Source organism: Salvelinus fontinalis, chromosome 18 (assembly GCF_029448725.1).
Source record: "Salvelinus fontinalis isolate EN_2023a chromosome 18, ASM2944872v1, whole genome shotgun sequence".
Taxonomy (NCBI): domain Eukaryota; kingdom Metazoa; phylum Chordata; class Actinopteri; order Salmoniformes; family Salmonidae; genus Salvelinus; species Salvelinus fontinalis.
In genome coordinates, this window is record NC_074682.1 from 38,676,562 (window position 1) to 38,697,649 (window position 21,088).

Consider the following 21,088-nt stretch of genomic DNA (forward strand, 5'->3'; position numbering starts at 1 on the left):
CTAAGTTCACATGTTTTTTTTGGTAATTGACGTTAAAGGTATAAAAAAAGGACATGTGTATTAAAAAAAAAAAATTATGAAATAGTTTGACAACCCCGTTTGTAAGCTTTTAAATGATATCAAACTCAACAGTTTTTCTTTTCCAGTGATGAAGACATGGATGTCTCGTGGTAGGGTGGGGTATGGAAATAAAACTTAGCACACCCATAAGATTTTCAAGCAATTTAAGTCAAAACTGTAACTAGGCCACTCAGGAACATCCAATGTCATCTTGGTAAGCAACTCCAGTGTATACTTGGTCTTGTGTTTGTTTTACTGAAAGGTGAAATTGTCTCCCATTGTCTGTTGGAAAGCAGGCTGAACCAGGTTTTTCTCTAGAATTTTGCCTATGCTTAGCTCTATTCCGTTTTTTATTCTAAAAATCTCCCTAGTCCTTGCCGATGACAAGCATACCCACCAGCCACCACCAAAAAATTTAAAGAGTGGTACTCAGTGATGTGATTTGTTGGATTTGCCCGAAACACAATGCTCAGGACATAAAGTTAATTTCTTTGCCACACATTTTGCCGTTTAACTTTAATACTGTCACGGCAGCCTTCCCTCTCTTCACTAAAAGAGGGGGTGAAACAGGGTTCGGACCAACACGCAGCGTAGTCATTGCTCAACATGTTTAATTAAACAAAAACCAGTGAACACTTACAACTGTCACGATCGTGTGGCGGATTGATGGACCAAAACGCAGCTTTTGGAAAGTAAGCCATCTTCTTTTATTTTTTTAAAGATGACGAAAAATAAACACGACACGAAACACTTTAACAAAACGAACAAAACAACAAACGACCGTGAAGCTAAATAACGTTGTGCACTTACACACACAGGCTACAAACGTTCTGACATAGACAATTACTCACAACCAATGAGAGCCTATGGCTACCCTAAATAAGGCTCCCAATCAGAGACAACCGAAATCAGCTGTCTCTAATTGGGAACTCATTCAGGTAACCATAGACTCTCCTAGATAACTAAACATACATAGACAACGCTAGACATCTGAACTCAACACAAACCCATATACTACACCCCATAACCCCTTTACCATAGAAACACCCAAAACCAACAAAACATAAACATTCCCCATGTCACACCCTGACCTAACTAAAATAATAAAGAAAACAAAGAATACTAAGGCCAGGGCGTGACAACAACGAACAAAAAATAACAAAGTGTGGCAAACCGAAACAGTCCTATCTGGTGCAGAACACAAACACAGAGACAGGAAACAACCACCCATAATCCCCAACACAAAACAAGCCACCTATATATGATTCTCAATCAGGGACAACGATTGACAGCTGTCTCTGATTGAGAACCATATTAGGCTGGACACAGAAACAGACAAACTAGACACACAACATAGAATTCCCACCCAGCTCACGTCCTGACCAACACTAAACAAGCAAAACACATAAGAACTATGGTCAGGACGTGACAAATACCATATTGCAATCAGGATGCATGTTTTGGAATATTTGTTATTCTGTACAGGCTTCCATCTTTTCACTCTGTCTTTTAGGTTTGTATTGTGGAGTAACTACAATGTAGTTGATCCATCCTCAGTTTTCTCCTATCACAACCATTAAACTCAGTAACTTTTTTCGTCACCACTGGCCCCCTGAGTGGTTTCCTTCCTCTCTGGCAACTGAGTTAGGAAGGACGCCTGTATCTTTGTAGTGACTGGGTGTATTGATACACCATCCAAAGTGTAATTGATAACTTCATCATGCTCAAAGGGAATATTAAATGTTTGTTTTTTTAATATTTGTTTTATCTACCAATAGTGCCCCTCTTTGCAAGGCATTGGAAAAGCTCCCTGGTTTTGGTGGTTAACTGAGGGACCTTCCAGAGAATTGTATGTGTGGGGCACAAAGATGAGGTAGTAATTCAAAAATCATTTTAAACAATATTACTGCACACAGAGTGAGTCCATGCAAATTATGTGACTTCTTAAGCACATTTTTACCCCTGAACTTATTTAGGCTTGCCATAGCAAAGGTGTTGAATACTTATTGACTCAAAATAACTTTTCATTTTTAAAATTAATTTGTAAACAAATACTCTCTTTCCACGTTTAATTTAATTAATTTAATCAATTTTCAACTCAGGCTGTAAATCAACAAAATGTGGAAAAAGTCATCGGGTGGGAATACTTTCTAAAGGAAAGAAAACCATGCACAAAATTAATCATGTGACCAAATATTTAGGAAGAGGTCATCGTTTCATGGAATCTGTGAAGGAATAAATCACATGGAAAAAGTTAGTTAGGTACAAAAAACACATTTTCACAAAGCCAAATTAATGTATTGTGTTATAGGTTTCATGACGCTTGTATCTAAACGAAAGTAGAACATTTTAAGATTGTTTTATACATCAATTGGGGTCTCTATAAGCTACAATATGAGGTCCTAAACCTAGCATGATCAAGGTGCGTCCTTGTAGCTGTATGGGCTTTGGGCTAATATAGTGTACATTTTGGCCTTGGGGTAAGTTGAGCTGATGGCCATGGGATAAGTTGAGCCAATGGCCACCATACCCCTTGTACATTCTGATTAAATTCTGTCAGTTTTATGCACAATATGTATGGTCTTTTTGCAATATGTCATACATATGAAGTCAAGATCGTGCTTTTCTTTTATAGAGCCGACACAATCATGCCTAATGTATAAAAACGTTTAAAAAAGCAAGGGTCTAACCCCTCTTGAGATCCTTGAGAGAGCAGCGAAGGAAGTGAGAGAAGGGAAGAAGTCCATTCGAGCAACAGCAAGGGAGAAAAGAAAATGGCTGAATGACACTGAAGAGATACATTGACAAAAAACAAAACAAACATGTGCCTGTGTGAAAGAGAAGCTACGATAGAGTAGCAGAGGCACACAAGGTCTTATCTGATGACATGGAGTCTGAGCTTGCTAAACATATCAAAACATTTCACGGACCAGTTTTATGGGCTTAGTAGCCTTAAATGCAGAGAACTTGCCCACAAATCAGCACATTGATACAAGATCCCGGTCTCAGCGATCTGGTCAAGAAATGGAAGGGTAAGTGATATTGAACAGAAAGATCTAGATCTGAAAAAACACTCTTAGAAAAAAAGGTGCTAAGTAGAACCATACAGGGTTCTTTGGTTTGTCCCCATAGGGGAACCCTTTTTGGTGCTGGGCAGAACCCTTTGCAGAGGTTCCTCAAAGAACCCCTATGAGCCCTCTATGAAGGGTTCTACCAAGAACCATTTTATCATCTGAATGTTCTTTCTAGAACCGTCAGAAGGGTTCTACTGAGAACCCTTTTATCTTTGGAGGGTTCTTCCTAAAATCCTCCACGAACAGGTAGAACGCACCAGCATTATTAGCCTTTAACATTTTATTACTTATGACAATACATTACATAAATCATAAGGCCTTTCTTTGAGGGCCTAGTTATACCCTAACACAGTGCAGTGGAGGCTGCTGAGGGGAGGAAGGCTCGTAATAATCCCCAATTAACTTGCCACAAACCTCCTGTGACACAGTGGTATTAGGAATCTCCTGGATTACAGGCCACATCAGGCCTGCAAGTCACATTATGCTGGCTTTCAAAGTGATGTGTAATTCTGATTGGAATCCAGCCAGAGTTAGGATATCCAACAAGTAAAATTGTTAATCACCCACAACCTGCATTCAGAATGAATGCCAAGGTAGAGCAGATTGAATACTGAGACTACCTCAATCATCTAAATTGGAACAAACATCTCAGTAACGGGTGCAATAAATCCTATTTCTAACAGACAGGATTAGTTTAGAAAACGGTATATTATTTACTGTATCTTTGTGTGGCATAAAATGTATCAACCGATCAATATACTATACATGCAAAAACACAGATATTATAGTAAAACAAACAATTCTGAAAATCTCCCTCCAATAGAGCATGCTGGACAATATTATATATTGTTCTATGTAGAACCCTTCTCGCATCCCAAAGACTTATCAAATAACCCTTTCTGCCAAAAACGGTTCTTAGAGTGTTAAAGGTTCTAGGAAGAACCCTTTGACTTACAAAAAACCCTTGATCAAAACAGTTCTTGGTAGAACCCTATCCCTCTGCAAATAACCCTTTTGGAACCTTTTTTTCCAAGAGTGCAGGCATACATTTAAGATGTACAATATACCACACCACCATTCAATGAATTAAACTTTGACCTACCAGCACCATCACCCACTGTCACAGAACACCGTTGCGTATTTACGCCAAGGCGGCTCATTTTGCCTTGTCCCGCTGCTCAACTTACCCCATACCAGGGTAAGTTGTGGAAAAATTTTTTTGGACAAGCTTTGTTTTCAAAACTGTTATGTTTACATTAATTCTGTAAAAAAAAATCCAGGGATACACAACATCCTGAAATATATGTAGATCTCTTTGTTAGAAAGATTACTACATTTCCTTGACGTAGTGAGGCTGAATGTTAAAAAAAAGAAACGTCTTAACTTAACCCATTCTCCCCTAGAGTATATGAGTATATATGAGTATATGAAATATATTAAATAAATGTCACGATAAAACCTAAAGATACTGTATATCTGATATTTATAAAGAGCAATTTTTTTACTTTTTTTACCCAACTTTTAACCTAAATCCAATGACATGGGGAAATGTTTTGTTGATTTCACGTTGAGTTCACATTAGTTGACAACAACCAACTGTAAATCAAAACTAGACATTGAACTGATGTCTATGCCCAGTGTGAAGGGCACTCTTTGCCTTTGGATATGAATGATGTTTCATCACCTTGTTAATTTGCTTTTCTCCTTCAGGGAGGACATCTTTAATATTTAATGTGGTAATCATGTTTGTAATTCATGCCTCAGTAGACCATATTTTGTTTCCTTAAACATTTAATGGATAACGTGCAAGTTTTAGTTTGATTATTCAACCAGACTTTTCTGAAATCACAGGGTAGGAGGACAGCCATCTCAGAGTAAGATTGTAGCAGACGGAACACAGTCCAGTTATATTTCCCTCATTGAAGACAATACACAAATCACATGAGTCTTTGTTCCAGTTCAGAGATAATCAGAGCGGTCAGATTAGAGCTGTGTTGATCTGTTCTGTCCGTGCCCCCTTCTGTCCCCTCCCCCTCCTGCCTAGGGGCCATGATGTAGGGTCCCTTTGAAGCCCTGGGAGACAACGCACGGCACACAGCTGGGACTCAACGTCCTGATCTTTCACACTCTACTCCGCACGGGGACACACAGCTACGTTCTGTCCCCCATCCAGACCTCATACTCTCCTGCCTGTCCATCTGTGTCTGCAGAGGTAGGTGCACCAGGGGACCTCCCTCTGTCTCTCTCTCTGTCTCTCTCCCCCAGTCCACACAGGTATCCCAGAGGGGACAAAATACCACAGAGCTCAGTACCTCTCTGAAACTCTATGTCATCAGATCTCTAGGTTCAGGACTCAACAGTCACTTGGTCACAAATATTTTTCTATCTGGGTCGTTCCAGGAGTTAAAAGCCTGTGCCCTTTAATATGAACCAGATGGTTTTCACCATCATTGTAAAGTCTTAGTTATTTTGTTGCTTTGAGAAAGTAATTTCGTAGAATTCAAATAAAATGTTATTTGTCACATGCTTCGTTAACATCAGGTGTAGACTAACAGTGAAATTATTACTTCCCAACAATGCAGATTCTTATTTATTATGCAGATTCTTATTTATTTCATGCGATTAGTGAATAATCTATGTCTGTCCCTCATTTTAAGGTCAACCTTGTTACGTGAACTGAACACTCATTTTAATATGGTCATACTATTCCTTTTTCATTTATTTTTTCAATAGAAACATTGAAGATATAATAATCAAATCATAGTGTAAAAGCAGGTGAGCTGCTTCTACTCTTTTTGGCCATTTTCTAGTGTTTAACAATAAAAAAAATGTGAAGCTTGCATTCACTTGCCCCTCCCTCTTGCACACAACAAACTTCCATATAGTAGTGAGGAGGAGCTCTGCAGACCCTTCGTGTCCAGAAGTAATTTAGCCATTCATTGAAGCAACTGGCGCTCTGTAGAGTTGCTATTTTCTCATGTCAATTAACTTGTGACATTCTTGGATTACTCATTATACTAATAAAGTCAGATTTAATCAACAAATACGATAGTCAGTTAAAAAAAGTTTAAGGGTACAAGACTGTGTACATATCTGGCTGTGTTGGCAAAATTTCTACATATCCCATCGAGTCAAGTGGTGAGAGGCTGCCCGTTGTCACAGTTCCAAGACCAGTCAGAAACATCCAGCTAACCCTACGCCAATGACGACAGTGGATGTTTAAACGCGGTGGATGTAAAAACTGAACTTGGATCTTCGTTAAGTAGCAATGATGTCCTTCGCCACCATTGTCTTACGACACAATAGATACTGTACTGTAGATCGAACCAGTCATGACTATAAAAAAAAAACGTTAATTTCCAGAGGATTTCTTAGTTACATGATTTTATAACTAACTAGCAAAGAGGTTTTGAAGTTGAGGGTGCAGTATCCATGAAGTTTGGCAATGTGGACGAAAACTAGCATAGTTCAGCTAGCCAGTTCGTTTAGCCAGGACAAACAAGTTTGGGACAGGATATAGCTGGGCGCACATGTGCACTAGGCTAGTTCAGGACAGAAATGTTCATTTTTATGCCCTAATATCAGGATCTGGCGGCAAACATTTTGATTAAACAATTCATAGACTGAAACTAATACATCAGATGACAAATAATTAAGTAGAGCGAATCGATATACAATCCCGAAATCAGCTGTAACTGCCAAAAGTAAAACAAAGCTTAAAATTATGTTTGAGTGAACCTGAATCCAGAAAATTAACGACTCCTCCTCCTCACCACTCTATTCCCACTCTCGCAAAGGGATTTAAGATGAAATTGTCAAACCTGTTACCGTCAACCCTTCTACTTTAATGTGCACTTCATTGGCATTTACTGTATATACTGTATATATATTTTTACTCTTGGAATGGGAAAATATGTTTTTTCTTTACATGTGCTCTTTATGACAGAATGTTTAAATAAAAAAAACATTTTTAAAAAGCAAAACAAATGATATACCCAAAAGGCCCTCTATTGATGGAATGACCCAGCTGTTATGCTTTTTGCTATGGTAGGCTCTGCTGTGCACACTCCACATACAAGCTTGTGTACAGTATACACATACTGTACGCACATAATGTTGGAGAGCATTACTTTAGTAATGCATTACTAAATCCATTGACCAATTTTCAATAAATACCGTAAAACTTATATTTATAGCATTTATCTGCTTAAATCATTGAACACAACCAGCGCTTTGGAGACAGGCTTATCTTTGAGGTAGGTGTCTATTTCCTTAAAGTGATACATCAAGATTTTGGCAATGAGGATAGTATTTTTATGTCTCTTCATCTAGTATGAAGGATGTTAGAGGTAGTTTCGCACACTAACGCTAACTAGCGTTAGCGCAATGACTGGAACTAGCATGCTCGGTGTTACCATAGACTTCCAGTCATTGCATTAACACTAGTTATCAACTTTCTTCAAACTGCACGCAGAGACATAAACTTCATTGCCAAAATCCCGAAATATCCCTTTAATGCACACAGCATTTTGCTCTATAAAATGTTGAAAAGACTACCACACTGTTGTGACCGGTATGACCAGTATAAACATAATATTAACAAATCCATCAGACTTGCAAAGACTAGGCTGCATGTCATACATCCCCCAATTTCACGCTTCACCACCATGGAGAGCATTATTTGATGTTGTGTTGTCTTTTTGGTGGCGCCATTGCTAGGAAAATGTTTTTATGCACATGACCGTGGGAATATCAGAGCGGTGTCCATGGTAACCTCGTGAACAATTGATTTAGACCCCGTGACTATTTGAAACAGACATTTACTTGCTGAAATGTAATAAAAGGGAGAGGCGGCTATTTGAGACTGCGTTTCATTGAAGTTTTATGGTAGGTACGGTAATGTGGAAATGAAATGATCATAACACATTGAGGTTTGCTCTACGCTAATTGTCATTAAGTAGCCAATGTCAAGTGTTTTTCAGTATAAATCCATCCCACCAATTTAAACCCGTAATTTTGCCGGGATATGATCTCCTCTGAGCCTTTGTTCTCCTCTGGAACAGATTTCTCAGTCACATGAAAAGAGATCTGCTTCTTTTATCAGAGTTTAAGACAAACAATCAAAGGGATTTGTTATCTGTTTAGAAAAGATTCAATGAGCCAAACTCACGTCCTCTGACTTACGACTTTAAGGACACAGGAAATACACAAGTAGAAATAACAACCAAGGGATCGGTTTCATGTGTCTTCAACCTCAGTTTGTAAAGTACTGTAGATATACACTGTATGTTAGGCAGTGTGTTGAGGTTGTGTTGTTAATTTTTGGAAAAGTAGTGATGTACTGTAAAACTCAAAAACAGCAAAAACATGTGACTTTGTTTACCAAATCAAAGGCATAGGATGTCTGCTTATTATCTACACCAGAATATCAAAGTCTATGTGATTTGAAAACTCACCCTGTAGTCGCTGGCCGTGACATAGAAGATGGGCTGGAAGGCCAGCCAGATGATACAGGTGGTGTACATGGTGAACCCAATGAACTTGGCCTCGTTGAAGTTCTCGGGGCACTTCCTGGTCTTAAAGGCGTAGACAGTGCAGAGGATGATGAGGATGCAGTTGTAGCTGAGGGACATGAGCATACTGGAGTCCTTGCTATTGCACTTGAGGGTGACTATGTCCCTCCTCTCGGGGTTCACTTCCTTCCTGACCCCCGGGGCCTCTACCAGGAGCCAGACCACCACCACCACCAGCTGGCAGGAGATCAGACCCCCGCAGATGGCCACCTGGGAGGCAGGGCTGATGAACCTCGGCCGCTGGGCTCCGTCCTTCACCCCGCTGAAGATGCGTGCGATGCGGTTGGTCTTGGTGAGAAGCGCAGAGTAGCACACAGCGAAGGAGGTGCCCAGGCCTAGTCGACGTAGGGTACACACAGCCATGGAGGGCTTGGAGATATAGATGAAGGTCATGCTGTAGCACATCAGAACACCCAGCAGGAGGATGTAGGACACTTCCCGCCCGCTGGCCTTCACCACAGGGGTGTCGTTGTGCTTGAGGAAGAGGCCGATGATGAAGAGTGTACACATCATGCCCAGGCAGGAGATGGTAACAGGGCCTATAGCCCAGGCGTCCTCCCAGCGGATGTACTCCTCAGGCAGGTTGTAGCAGCCTGTCAGGTTGGCCAGGGGCCATTCGCTAAACTTGCAGTCGGCGCAGGTGAACTCATCCTTCAAGTACTGGTAAGGCTGGCAGGGGATGCAGATCCAGCAGCACACATCTCCAGGCTGCATGCTCTTCACCTCGTTCTTCCTGCAGGGGTCACTGCATTGGGAGGTGGGTGCGGCAGGGCCTTCCCAGGGGATCTGGCTGGTGTTAAGGGTCAGATTCTGGGCCCAGTAGCCCACCTTACGGTAGACGTAGCGTCCGTCTTCTTTGTGGTAGTGAAAAATGTTGTAGCGGCCTAAGCTGTCTCCAAAGATATCGAACCTCACCATGTTCTCTGTGTCTGCTGGACGGAATGGAGCTGCAGGGTGAGAAAGAGAAGACCATGGTCATGTTATGATGGTTGAAAGTGAAATAAACAAATTCATGTCTATCCTTGACAATACAATATATCATTAACCCTCTGAACTCTGACACACTCAGATACGTATTTTGAATTGTGTACAATGTGTACAATGAATCCAGGGTCTTGGAGTCAACATGTTTTGATTGAATGAGCTTGTATCTGCTTCATCACTTCACCTCTCTGTATTCCCCTCTGACATTCCATTCCTTTCACATAGGATTAAACAGTAGCTGATGCATCGGGGACACAGGTGCAAACCCAACATTTACATAATTGAAGCCAGAAGGTTGAGTCTGTTTTCTTTGACACAGGCTTATTGCACTCAAATGAGAACCTCAGAGAGATTTTAAAAGTTTTTTTTTTTTTTTACTATTCAGGTGCCAACAACTATGGGTTTAGAGCAGATTCATTCAACACCATGGAATAGACCGTTACTATACAATCACTTGGTACCATGTCAAAAAGATTGAAAATTTATCTTAACATCAATCCATTCATAATGCCTAACTATGGAATAATACATTCTTAATGTCTAACTATGGAATAATACATTCTTAATGTCTAACTATGGAATAATACATTCTTAATGTCTAACTATGGAATAATACATTCTTAATGTCTAACTATGGAATAATACATTCTTAATGTCTAACTATGGAATAATACATTCTTAATGTCTAACTATGGAATAATACATTCTTAATGTCTAACTATGGTATGACAATTTGCAAGACATGGATAGAAATACCAATGCACTCATAGCTAGAAAGTAAACAGAGCAAAATGACAGAATTGCACCTGGACCGTTGAGATGTTTAGAGATGTTTAGAACCATTCTCAGCTGAATAGCCCCATTATTCCCCATGGAGATTCATCTAGTCTCTTTTGAACTAGAGGAAATGGGGCTTTGTAATGGATGAAGGATAATTTGTGACCCTGCTGTACTGCCATTTCCCCAAAGATTTCCATACACTTCAGGCGATTCTAGTCTTGTAATCCAATCTGATGTCTTCTGACAGCAAGCTCCCCTGGGGATCCATCTACAATCCATGGACGGCTGACATGGACTTTGACCCCCCCCCCCCCCCCATCACTCATGCATGGAAATATTCCCACCTTGTACTGCATCCCTACCTTAAGACTTGGAGACACAACTACTCAGTCAACGGTTTAGTAGTTAGAGCATTCAGCTTGGTGGGGTTGTTATTATCTGTGTTGTACAGATGTGTTGCTGCTATAGGGGTTTACATAAATGATCTGTTACACTGACTATCTCTGGTCACCACCTGACTGAAAGTGTCGTTCCCTGATGAGGGTGTTTATGTGATTCCTATATGTAATATTCAGGCTGTAGGCCAAGTCACTCTCCACACACTCCAGGCAGATGAGATGCATGACAAAATGAGCCTCAGTGTGTGAGGATGGAAATTGATGTTTCCTCTTTGCAAATTGAATCTTTACAAGCTCTTATCTTCAGCAGCAATATAAAAACAACTATAATTAGTCCTGGACTGTTCCCACGTGCTGTAGAACGGTAGGAATTGATACAATGGATCTAAATGTATGTAATCAAATTTGTAAGCAAGTAGGGCACTCATGGGTAGATTATGATTGCAGTATATCACGCAGTGTAGTTCATTTTCAACATTATGTTTCGAGAGGCTAATAAGAGACAAACATATATAGATGAAAGAGACTTTAGTCATCAACCAAAGAAATACAGTTGAATATTTGTTCTCTGGCAATAATCTCATGGAAAATCACTTCTTAGGATATAGCCATTTCTGAGGATATAGAAAATCAAATTTCTCTGTATACATCTAACAGGGTTTCTGCCACTGCAGAAATATGTATTCAATGTTTATGTATTCCTACTGGTTGTTTGAATTTACATATCAACAAGGTGTTATGCCACTGGTCATGCTTGCAGATAGGGGAAAATTGCGGACGTCAATTCTTCCCAGTCCAATAATCCTATCCAAGTGGTAGGTCACGTTCTGAAATAGTGCATTATATTTACAATGTGTCAGAGGTCACTTTGTACATTTCCTATACAGTACAAGTCAAAAGTTTGGACATACCTACTCATTCAAGGGTTTATCTTTATTTTTACTAATTTCTTCATTGTAGAATAATAGTGAAGACATCACAACTATGAAATAACACATATGGAATCATTTAGTTACCAAAAAAGTGTTAAACAAATCAAAATATATTTATATTTGAGATTCTTCAATGTAGCCACCCTTTGCATTCCAGGTAAAGCTGGTTGAGAGAATGTCAAGAGTGTGCAAATCTGTCATCAAGGCAAAGGGTATTTCATTTGTTTAACACTCATGAGAGAAATTAGTAAGCTAGCTAGCTAAATTGCCATAAATGTTTAATGCTTTTTGACCTGTCCCCAAATTAATATAATTTGTTCTGTTATAGTTTGTTTTGATATTTCAACCTGTGTGTCCTGATCGTGTCTGGTGTGGAGGTACAAAATCAACATGCATGCAGGCGCACTCGCGCGTCCGGTTTGGTCAACATGTTAACGATCACATCTGTTACATAATGTATAGTCATGTAGCCATACTCATCAATCTTCAAACTCACCGTCAAACTTGGTCTTCAGGATATACTCCCTGTAGAACCTCTTGCCATTGCCTGGCTTCAGAGCATCACAGATCTTGGTGGTGGAGTTGGGGCACAGCGACTGCCTCATGTTGTGCAGGGCATGGGCCATGGCATAGACAGCGTTCACCACAAACATGATCTTGGACTCCTGCTCAAACAGGCCGTCCCGCAGAGAGTGCTTCCCACAGCCCAGGTCATGGAGGCTACATTGGAATCTATTCTCCCAGAACTCCCTGAACCAGGGGTTACGTGTGTTGTTGTAGGGATTCAGGCCAGTGAAGTACTCAGCAAACTGGGGGATGGGGTAGGAGGCCAGCTCGATGGTGAAGGCCCCGTCCGCCACAGCCTCGCTGCCCCTCACCACAATCTCCTGCGCCCCCCAGCCATCGCTGGCCACCCAGGTGAAGGACGCGTTCAATCGGTTGGCAGCCACCAGCAGCTCCCGGGCGTCCTCGCTGCGTGTGAAGAGAATGACCACCTTGGCATTGGACTTCTGCCGCAGCGAATGGATCACCTGGTCATAGCTGTAGCGGTTCATCGACCGGCTGACCTTGGCTGAGGTGGCGATACAGATCTGGCGGGCGCGGGCCTCCTGCTGGAAGGCGTCGATGCCCGTCTCGCCGTAGTCGCCCTCCGATGCCACGGTTGACACATAGGTCCAGTTGAAGAAGCGCAGGATCTCTGCCATGGCCTTGGCCTGATAGAAGTCAGGGGGTACCGTGCGGGCAAAGTAGTCATAGCGGCTCTTGTCGCTGAGCTTGGCGCTGGTGGATGCGTAGCTGATCTGAGGGATCTGGAAGAGACGAAGGAGGTTGGCCACCTGGAGGGAAAGAGAGAGAGGTACTATGAGAGCATGATCAAGATTTAAACAATACTGTAGGGGCTTTATTCGATCCGTATTGCGGAAGTTCAGCGTTACTGCTTGATTTAAATTTAAAAGCAATGGTCCCGGGTTAGCGAAGACTGCATTCAAGGTGACCACTGCATATTTCGTCTCAATCGGAAATGACCTTTACATTTCATGCAATCTGTAACGCTTCAGAGATCCAGATGGAATAGTGCCAAGTCTTTACAGTACCTAGACATTATACCCTAGTAATAGTACTGGTAAAGTATAGTACTTATAACTGTTATACATGTAAAACAATTCACTGAATGAATTATTGGGAGTTCTGATATTTTATTAAATCAAAACATATTTTGCTTGTGGGTCATTTCTTTATAACTCAAGTGGTGAAAGGAGCCACATCAGATACAGAATACAGTAATCTCACTAACAGTTTGGCCTAAAGGGACAATCAGTCTCACTCTAATCTGCAGCCTCTCATCGCCCTCTGAGGTCCCTGCAGTGTGTTTCACGACTCTCCTTTCTGCTGATTGTCTGACAACATCCTGGGCTTGCCACGGGCTCCAGGGATGCCCACATAGACTACAACCCAGATCTGTCATATCTGATCTACCACACTGTCGACAACGTCCACCAATAAAACCATGCAATATCTGATGATTTATTGGCTTGCGAGGAAAACATTTTAAGGCTAATTTCCCCCAAATTCGACATATTTTGCCATGGGGCATAGAGAAAATGTTGCCGTTTCAAAGTAAGTTTGCTGCAATTCTACACAATTTGCCACAGGGGTGGAGAATATATATTTTAAACTAATTTCATACAATCCTACACATTTTGCCATAGGGGAATAGAAATGTTTGCAGTTTTTAAAATTATGTGTGAGTGAGAGTGACTAACAGAATGAATATGGACCTCCTAGTCGGTAATTCAACCATGATTATTACAAGTTTAGATAGCTGGCTAGACTAATTTACCCATCTAAAATGTTTTTGCTGACATGGGCTAATTGAGTTTCTAACCAGGTTTCTATGAAACAAAAATGTTGCGTAAAGTAGATCAGACGGTTGAATAACAGATGAGCCAAAGACAGCAATTGCCTCACTGAGATATTTATTAAAACGAATGAGATAATATTATACATTACATTGTCGACCCACCAGGTTTTCTGATAAAACATTAACAAAAAATTACGACATAAGACTGTAAAAACACCAGTAAATCAGCTCCAAGTGCCTTTAAATTGTAAAATCTGTTCCGAAGCATTCCCACAAATAATAGAGACATACAGTGCATTCGGAAAGTATTCAGACCCCTTGACTTCAACATTTTGTTACGTTACTAAAATGGATAAAATAGTTTTGTCCTCATCAATCTACACACAATCTCCCATAATGACATCAAAAACAGGTTTTCAGATTTAAAAAAAAAAATACACTGGAAATAACACATTTACATAAGTATTCAGACCCTTTACTCAGTACTTTCTTGAAGCACCTTTGGCAGCGATTACAGCCTCGAGTCTTCTTGGGTATTATGCTACAAGCACACCTGTATTTGGGGAGTTTCTCCCATTCTTCTCTGCAGATCCTCAGGTTGGATGGGGACTGTTGCTGCACAGCTATTTTCAGGTCTCTCTAGAGATGTTTGATCGGTTTCAAGTCCGGGCTCTGGCTGTGCCACTCAAGGACATTCAGACACTTCTCCCGAAGCCACTCCTGCGGTGTCTTGACTGTGTGCTTAGGGTCGCTGTCCTGTTGGAAGGAGTACATTCGCTCCAGTCTGAGGTCCTGAGCGCTCTGTAGCAGGTTTTCATCAAGGATCTCTCTGTACTTTGCTCCGTTTATCTTTCCCTCGATCCTGACTAGTCTCCCAGTCCATGACGCTGAAAAACATCACCACAGCATGTGCTGCCACCACCATGCTTCACCGTAGGGATGGTGCCAGGTTTCCTCCAGACGTGATGCTTGGCATTCAGGCCAAATAATTCAATCTTGGTTTCATCAGACCAAAGAATCTTGTTTGTCATGGTCTGATAGTCTTTAGGTGTCTTTTGGCAAACTCCAAGTGCGCTGTCATGTGCCTTTTACTGAGGAGTGGCCTTCTGGAAGGTTCTCCCATCTCCACAGAGGAACTCTGGAGCTCTGTCAGAGTGACCATCAGGTTCTTGGTCACCTCCCTGACCAAGGCCCTTTTCCCCCGATTGCTCAGTTTGGCCAGGCGGCCAGCTCTCGGAAAAGTCTTTGTGGTTGCAAACTTCTTACATTTAAGAATGATGGTTCTTGGGGACCTTCAAAGCTGCAGAAATGTTTTGGTATCCTTCCCCAGAGCTGTGCCACGACACAATCCTGTCTCGGAGCTCTACGGTCAATTCCTTCAACCTCATGGCTTAGTTTTTGCTCTGACATGCACTGTCAACTGTGGGACCTTATATAGACAGGTGTGTGCCTTTCCAAATCATGTCCAATCAATTGAATTTACCACAGGTGGACTTCAATCAAGTGGTAGAAAATCTCAAGAATGATCAATGATAACAGGATGCACCCAAGCTCAATTTTGACTCTCACAGCAAAATGTCTGAATACGTATGTAAATAAGGTATTTAATTTTTTTTATTCTATACATTTGACAACATTTCTAAAAACCTGTTTCATTTTGTCATTATAGTGTATTGTGTGTAGATTGTTGAGGAAAAATTTGAATTTAATCAATTTTAGAATAAGGCTGAAACAAAATGTGGAAAAAGTCAAGGGGTCTGAATACTTTCTGAAGGGTTTCTTCCTGTTACCATTGATTGATAGTATACAAATGTACCATTTTAGAAAAATTGTATATCTGTTTGGGCTTCTTGTGGTCAATTTGCAGTCTAGAAATTATTTATTATTATGTTCCAGCCCCCTGACCATCCATTCAAGAGAAAATCGTCCCGCGACTGAATCTAGTTGATGATCTATGGCTAGACTCTAGACTCTAATCCTCAGAATGTCATATATGGTGACTTATATTGTCATAGTATGTCACAGGACATATTGCAACACTTTTACAGTGATATGTAACTAAAATCACCTGTTCTTTGTACAAGAGGTGGCAGTCAAACCATATTCAAAATTGTTATGTTTTATGCATGTTGCCATAGAAACTGTTAAAAGACACAGATGAGAAGTCCTCTGTCTGTGTGCTGAATGGTTAATATTTGAAAAGTATGCTACCCTGGAGGCTTCCTGCCTGGCTCACTAGAGATTCCCTGACTAGGAACTCTAGTTACTATTGCCATGAAACATTCTCCAAAAACCTCTTCTTCCCTAACCCACCTCGACAGGCTTTTAAAACACATGTACAGACAGCTGGCAGCAGCCTGTTCTCTCTCTCCTAGGAGAATGGGAGGACACACTTAAGTGGTAACTAAAAGTACAACTTCTAACTTTCATTTAAAAAAATAACTTCTTAGATTAGCACTACCAACAACCTTAAGTTTGCTCAATTGTCGTACAACACTGATTTTAAATGGGATTTATGCAGCCCTTACATCATTGACAAGGCATATAAATGCAGTCCAGGAATGGCAATAAACAATGCCTTAGCACTTCGACTCACTTGACAGATTTCACTTTTTCAAAAACACTATAATCATAAGAGAGAGAAATAAAATAAAATTGGGACAGAATATGCAGAGCCTCGGCTGATGGTGTAGGCATAGGACATGCGTAGCAGACCCATTAAAGTGTCACAAGCTAAGTCCACACATGGACACACTACTGAGCTTACTGTGACTTGGAATGGAAAAACTTAAGATCAGCATCAACAGAAAATGGTGTACATTTATACAAGTATACTCTGCAACTAAATATGCATTTGCCAAAATTATTATATAATTTCCAATCAAGATTTCGTTTTTCTTTCATCAAGCTTCTGAAGTCTCTTCCCCGTGCATCTTTTCCCTGTTTTTATAAAATCCATACACAGTCCCAGAGGAGGAGATAAAGTGTAACCCAAAGGCCATGTCAAGGATTCAGTGGTGTTCTGGGCATTGATTAAAACCATTTATCTGACTTATCATTATCAGACTTCCTCACCACTCATATATGTGAATGCTGTCAGGCCCATTTGAGTGATACCTATAACAGATTGTGGCCAGTGCTTTGGGGAATGACATGATTCACCCATCCCTCACATCTCCAGCATTTTGATTAATTTGCTCAGAGGCGACTCTAAACTTTTGGGCAAATGACTGATCTGTCAGTCTAGTAGACATAGACAATTACACTTCAATACAGAATACTCCTATGTATTGGGCAAGAAATATCTTTCACACGGTTTACATGCCTTGAATCACCTCTGTATAACACACATAGGTATTATTGATTAACTTCTAATCCAGTTCTATATTCACTTTGTACTGCAGCCTAGCTGACTTAAACATGTTAGACATGCAGCTCATACTATTCCAGACACGCTAAGTCTCCTCCTCAGTGAAAGAGCTCTGTATTTAATTACGAAAATTAGGAAGCAGGCAGGGAGAGAATTTGCATTGGAAGAGTCTGCTATAGAGAGGAGTATCTGGAAAGTGGTTCACTCCAGAGCAATGGTAATACACAGCCTGAGTGTGGAAAGAGGGATAGATAGCAGGCTTTTCAGCTCTCATGTATTCTGAACACAGAAAGAAACCCCGCACAGTGGAAGAACAGAGTGCCTAAAGGTAAGAAGACAAAAACACAGCCGAGCACCATGTCCACGGCTCAGTATCAAAACACAGCAACGTGAGTAAAAGTACAGGAGCAGAGAGTGTTGCAAAACTCTTTATTACATTAATACTAGACATCTCTGGAGTGGTCATTTACACTTGGTGCGTTTGGGAAATGTCCCCAGTGCAATATTAGAGGGAAGAGTACATTTTTAAAAATGCAAATGTATAAAATAAAATAAAAACTGAAATACCTTATTTACATAAGTATTCAGACCCTTTGCTATGATAATCGAAATTGAGCTCAGGTGCATCTTGTTTCCATTGATCATCCTTGAGATGTTTCTACAACTTGATTCCACCTGTGGTAACTTCAATTGATTGGAAATTATTTGGAAAGGCACACACCTGTCTACATAAGGCCCCACAGTTGACAGTGCATTTCAGAGCAAAAACTAAGCCATGAGGTCGAAGGAATTGTCCGTAGAGCTCCGAGACAGGATTGTGTCGAAGCACAGATCTGGGGAATGGTACCAAAACTTTTCTGCAGCTTTGAAGGTCTCCAAAAACACAGTGGCCACCAGCATTCTTAAATGGAAGAAGTATGGAACCAACAAAACTCTTCCTAGAGTTGGCCGCCCTACCAAACTGAGCAATCAGGGGAGAAGGTCCTTGGTCAGGGAGGTGATCAAGAACCCAATGGTCACTCTGATAGAGCTCCCAAGTTCCTCTGTGCAGATGGGCAAACCTTCCAGAAGGACAACCATCTCTGTAGCACTCCACCAATCAGGCCTTTATGGTAGTGTGGCCAGACAGAAGCCACTCCTCAGTAAAAGGTACATGACAACCCGCTTGGAGTTTGCCAAAGGGCACCTAAAGACTCTCAGACCATGAGAAACAAGATTCTCTGGTTTGATGAAACCAAGATTGAACTCTTTGGCTTGAATTCCAAACGTCACATCTGGAGGAAACATGGCACCATCCCTACAGTGAAGCATGGTGGCAGCATCATGCTGCGGGGATGTTTTTCAGCGTCAGGGACTGGGAGACTAGTCTTAGCAAAGTACAGAGAGATCCTTGAACCTGCTCTAGAGCGCTCAGGACCTCAGACTGGGGCAAAGGTTCACCTTCCAACAGGACAACGACTGTAAGCACTCAGCCAAGACAATGCAGGAGTGGCTTCGGGACAAGTCTCTGAATGTCCTTGAGTGGACCAGCCAGAGCCTGGACTTGAACCCGATCGAACATCTCTAAAGAGACCTGAAAATAGCTGTGCAGCAACGCTCCCCATCCAAACTGACAGAGCTTGAGAGGATCTGCAGAGAAGAATGGGAGAAACTCCCCAAATACAGGTGTGCCAAGCGTGTAGTGTCATAGCCAAGAAGGCAATAATCGCTGTAAACGCTGCCAAAGGTGATTCAACAAAGTACAGAGTAAAGCGTCTGAATACTTAAATTAGCACACCATTTTATTTTTTTGCTTTGTCATTATGGGGTACTGTGTGTAGGAAAAAAACGATTTAATACATTTGAGAATAAGGCTGTAACTTAACAATATGTAGAAAAAGTCAAGGGGTCTGAATACTTTCCGAAGGCATTGTATTTGATGACACCGTGTGAAGTATCTTATCTATTCCTTTTGATCAATTGCATTGATTAATACTACATGAAAATCATTTTCAAACTGCATTTGTACAAGATGAGCAAAAATGATCAACAGCAACAGCCAGTGTTTTTACAGGCTCATAAATATTCCTGTAGGAAGCAGCAGCCTTCACCTCGGCACTGTGTTGACGGTGTTACTATCACCAGACAATCTTCCCCATGTGATTCATGGCCTATGTGCACCTCATTGGTCTGGATATTTGCTAGACATGTGCTGGTTCTGTTAAAGAATAAAGGACATCCAGCGGCTGAGTGAACAGAGAGAGGGAAGAGATAAGGGAGATTGTGAGATAAAGAGGGAGTGGGAAGAGAGAGGGAGGGAGAGAGAGGAAGGGAAAGAGAGGCCAGAGAGAGAAGAGGAGGGAGAGAGAGAGAGACTGTCCAAGCTCACACTGGCACAACCTCATGGAGATGTCATGATTTTTTCAACCTGAAAAGCCGACCTACTCTTCCTGGAAGGCTGTCTCAGTGTGCCTCTGCAGCAACAACACATTTTCCCACTGCAGCCGTCCTGGGCCATGCTCACTATCACATATGCACAGCAGCACACTCACACACTCTCAAACAAACATTTTCAAACACACACATGCACTCAGTGGCGTACCAGAGTTTCACAACCAAATCAAGGCCCGTCTGGACCGCACCAAATCCGAACCAAACATAGACGTCTATGATTGGTTCAGATTTGGTCTGGACCAGACCAAAAACCAATGTCCGTGGATGTGGAAATCAAGGCCAGTCCGGAATGCACCAAAAATAAACGTTCAAAGGCTTCAGTCTGTGCTTACTGTGGTGCCTACAGTGAATGTCCATCTATGTGGCAAGCCTAATGTTTGTAAAATACACTGTTTGTAAAACACAAAAAAAGATAATAAAAAGATACTTCTAAAAGACGCTGTCTCGTGCTTACTGGGGTGTAGCCTAACACGTCAGCCCACAATGGAATGTTATGAATGCCCATCCATGTGGTAGGCCCACCACTTGTAAAACAGGCTGTTGCATTGGCTTTATTAGTCCTGATTCCTGTGACTAATCATTTTGGCTATTTAAGCACTGAAAGCAGCTATCCAACTTCATCAGGAGTTATCGCGAGCCTATTTACAATGTGTTTACATAGCAGGAAATGCTCAGCTTGTCAAAAACTGACGCATACAAACTTGAAAAAAGTGATCATGACAATGGGGTGAAACTCCTGGACAACAGTTGAGATTGTCCATTCCATATTGTCCATTTTCCTTTGACTTGTCCTCTTTTTAGGATATGACGTTTGTTATCATGACAGTGCATTTTTTATTTGATTAGGTGCCCTTTAGGTTAGGCTATTTGATCTGAGAAACCTGCATTACGTAAAAAGTCTCCTTCTGATTACATTGTGATACATTTTATCTCCATTCTGTAGGCTACAGAAAAAGCCACATATGCTTTCTACCATATCCTATATCTGCTACATGACTCATGTTCGATTTTTTTGGGACAAAACGTTGGTGGAGCGCTGCAGAGACGCATCTGTCCAACAGAGAGGTGCGCCGTGAATGGACAAGCAAAAATATTATGCGCCCCTGCCTTTGACAAAGTGGG

At 41.2% G+C, this 21,088-nt stretch overlaps 1 protein-coding gene across 3 annotated transcripts in view; it reads right to left on the reverse strand.

Moving 5' to 3' along the window:
- The window catches only part of LOC129815470 (metabotropic glutamate receptor 2-like), a 94,274-nt gene that overhangs the window by 18,534 nt on the left and 54,652 nt on the right, over nucleotides 1–21,088 (reverse strand). For all 3 annotated transcript variants that reach the window (XM_055869343.1, XM_055869340.1, XM_055869342.1), the window contains 2 exons: nucleotides 12,298–13,138; nucleotides 8,591–9,654 (listed from right to left, as the gene is read on the reverse strand). In XM_055869343.1, the coding sequence (XP_055725318.1) occupies nucleotides 8,591–9,654; nucleotides 12,298–13,138 (1,905 nt within the window). The remainder of the gene's footprint in view (nucleotides 1–8,590; nucleotides 9,655–12,297; nucleotides 13,139–21,088) is intronic.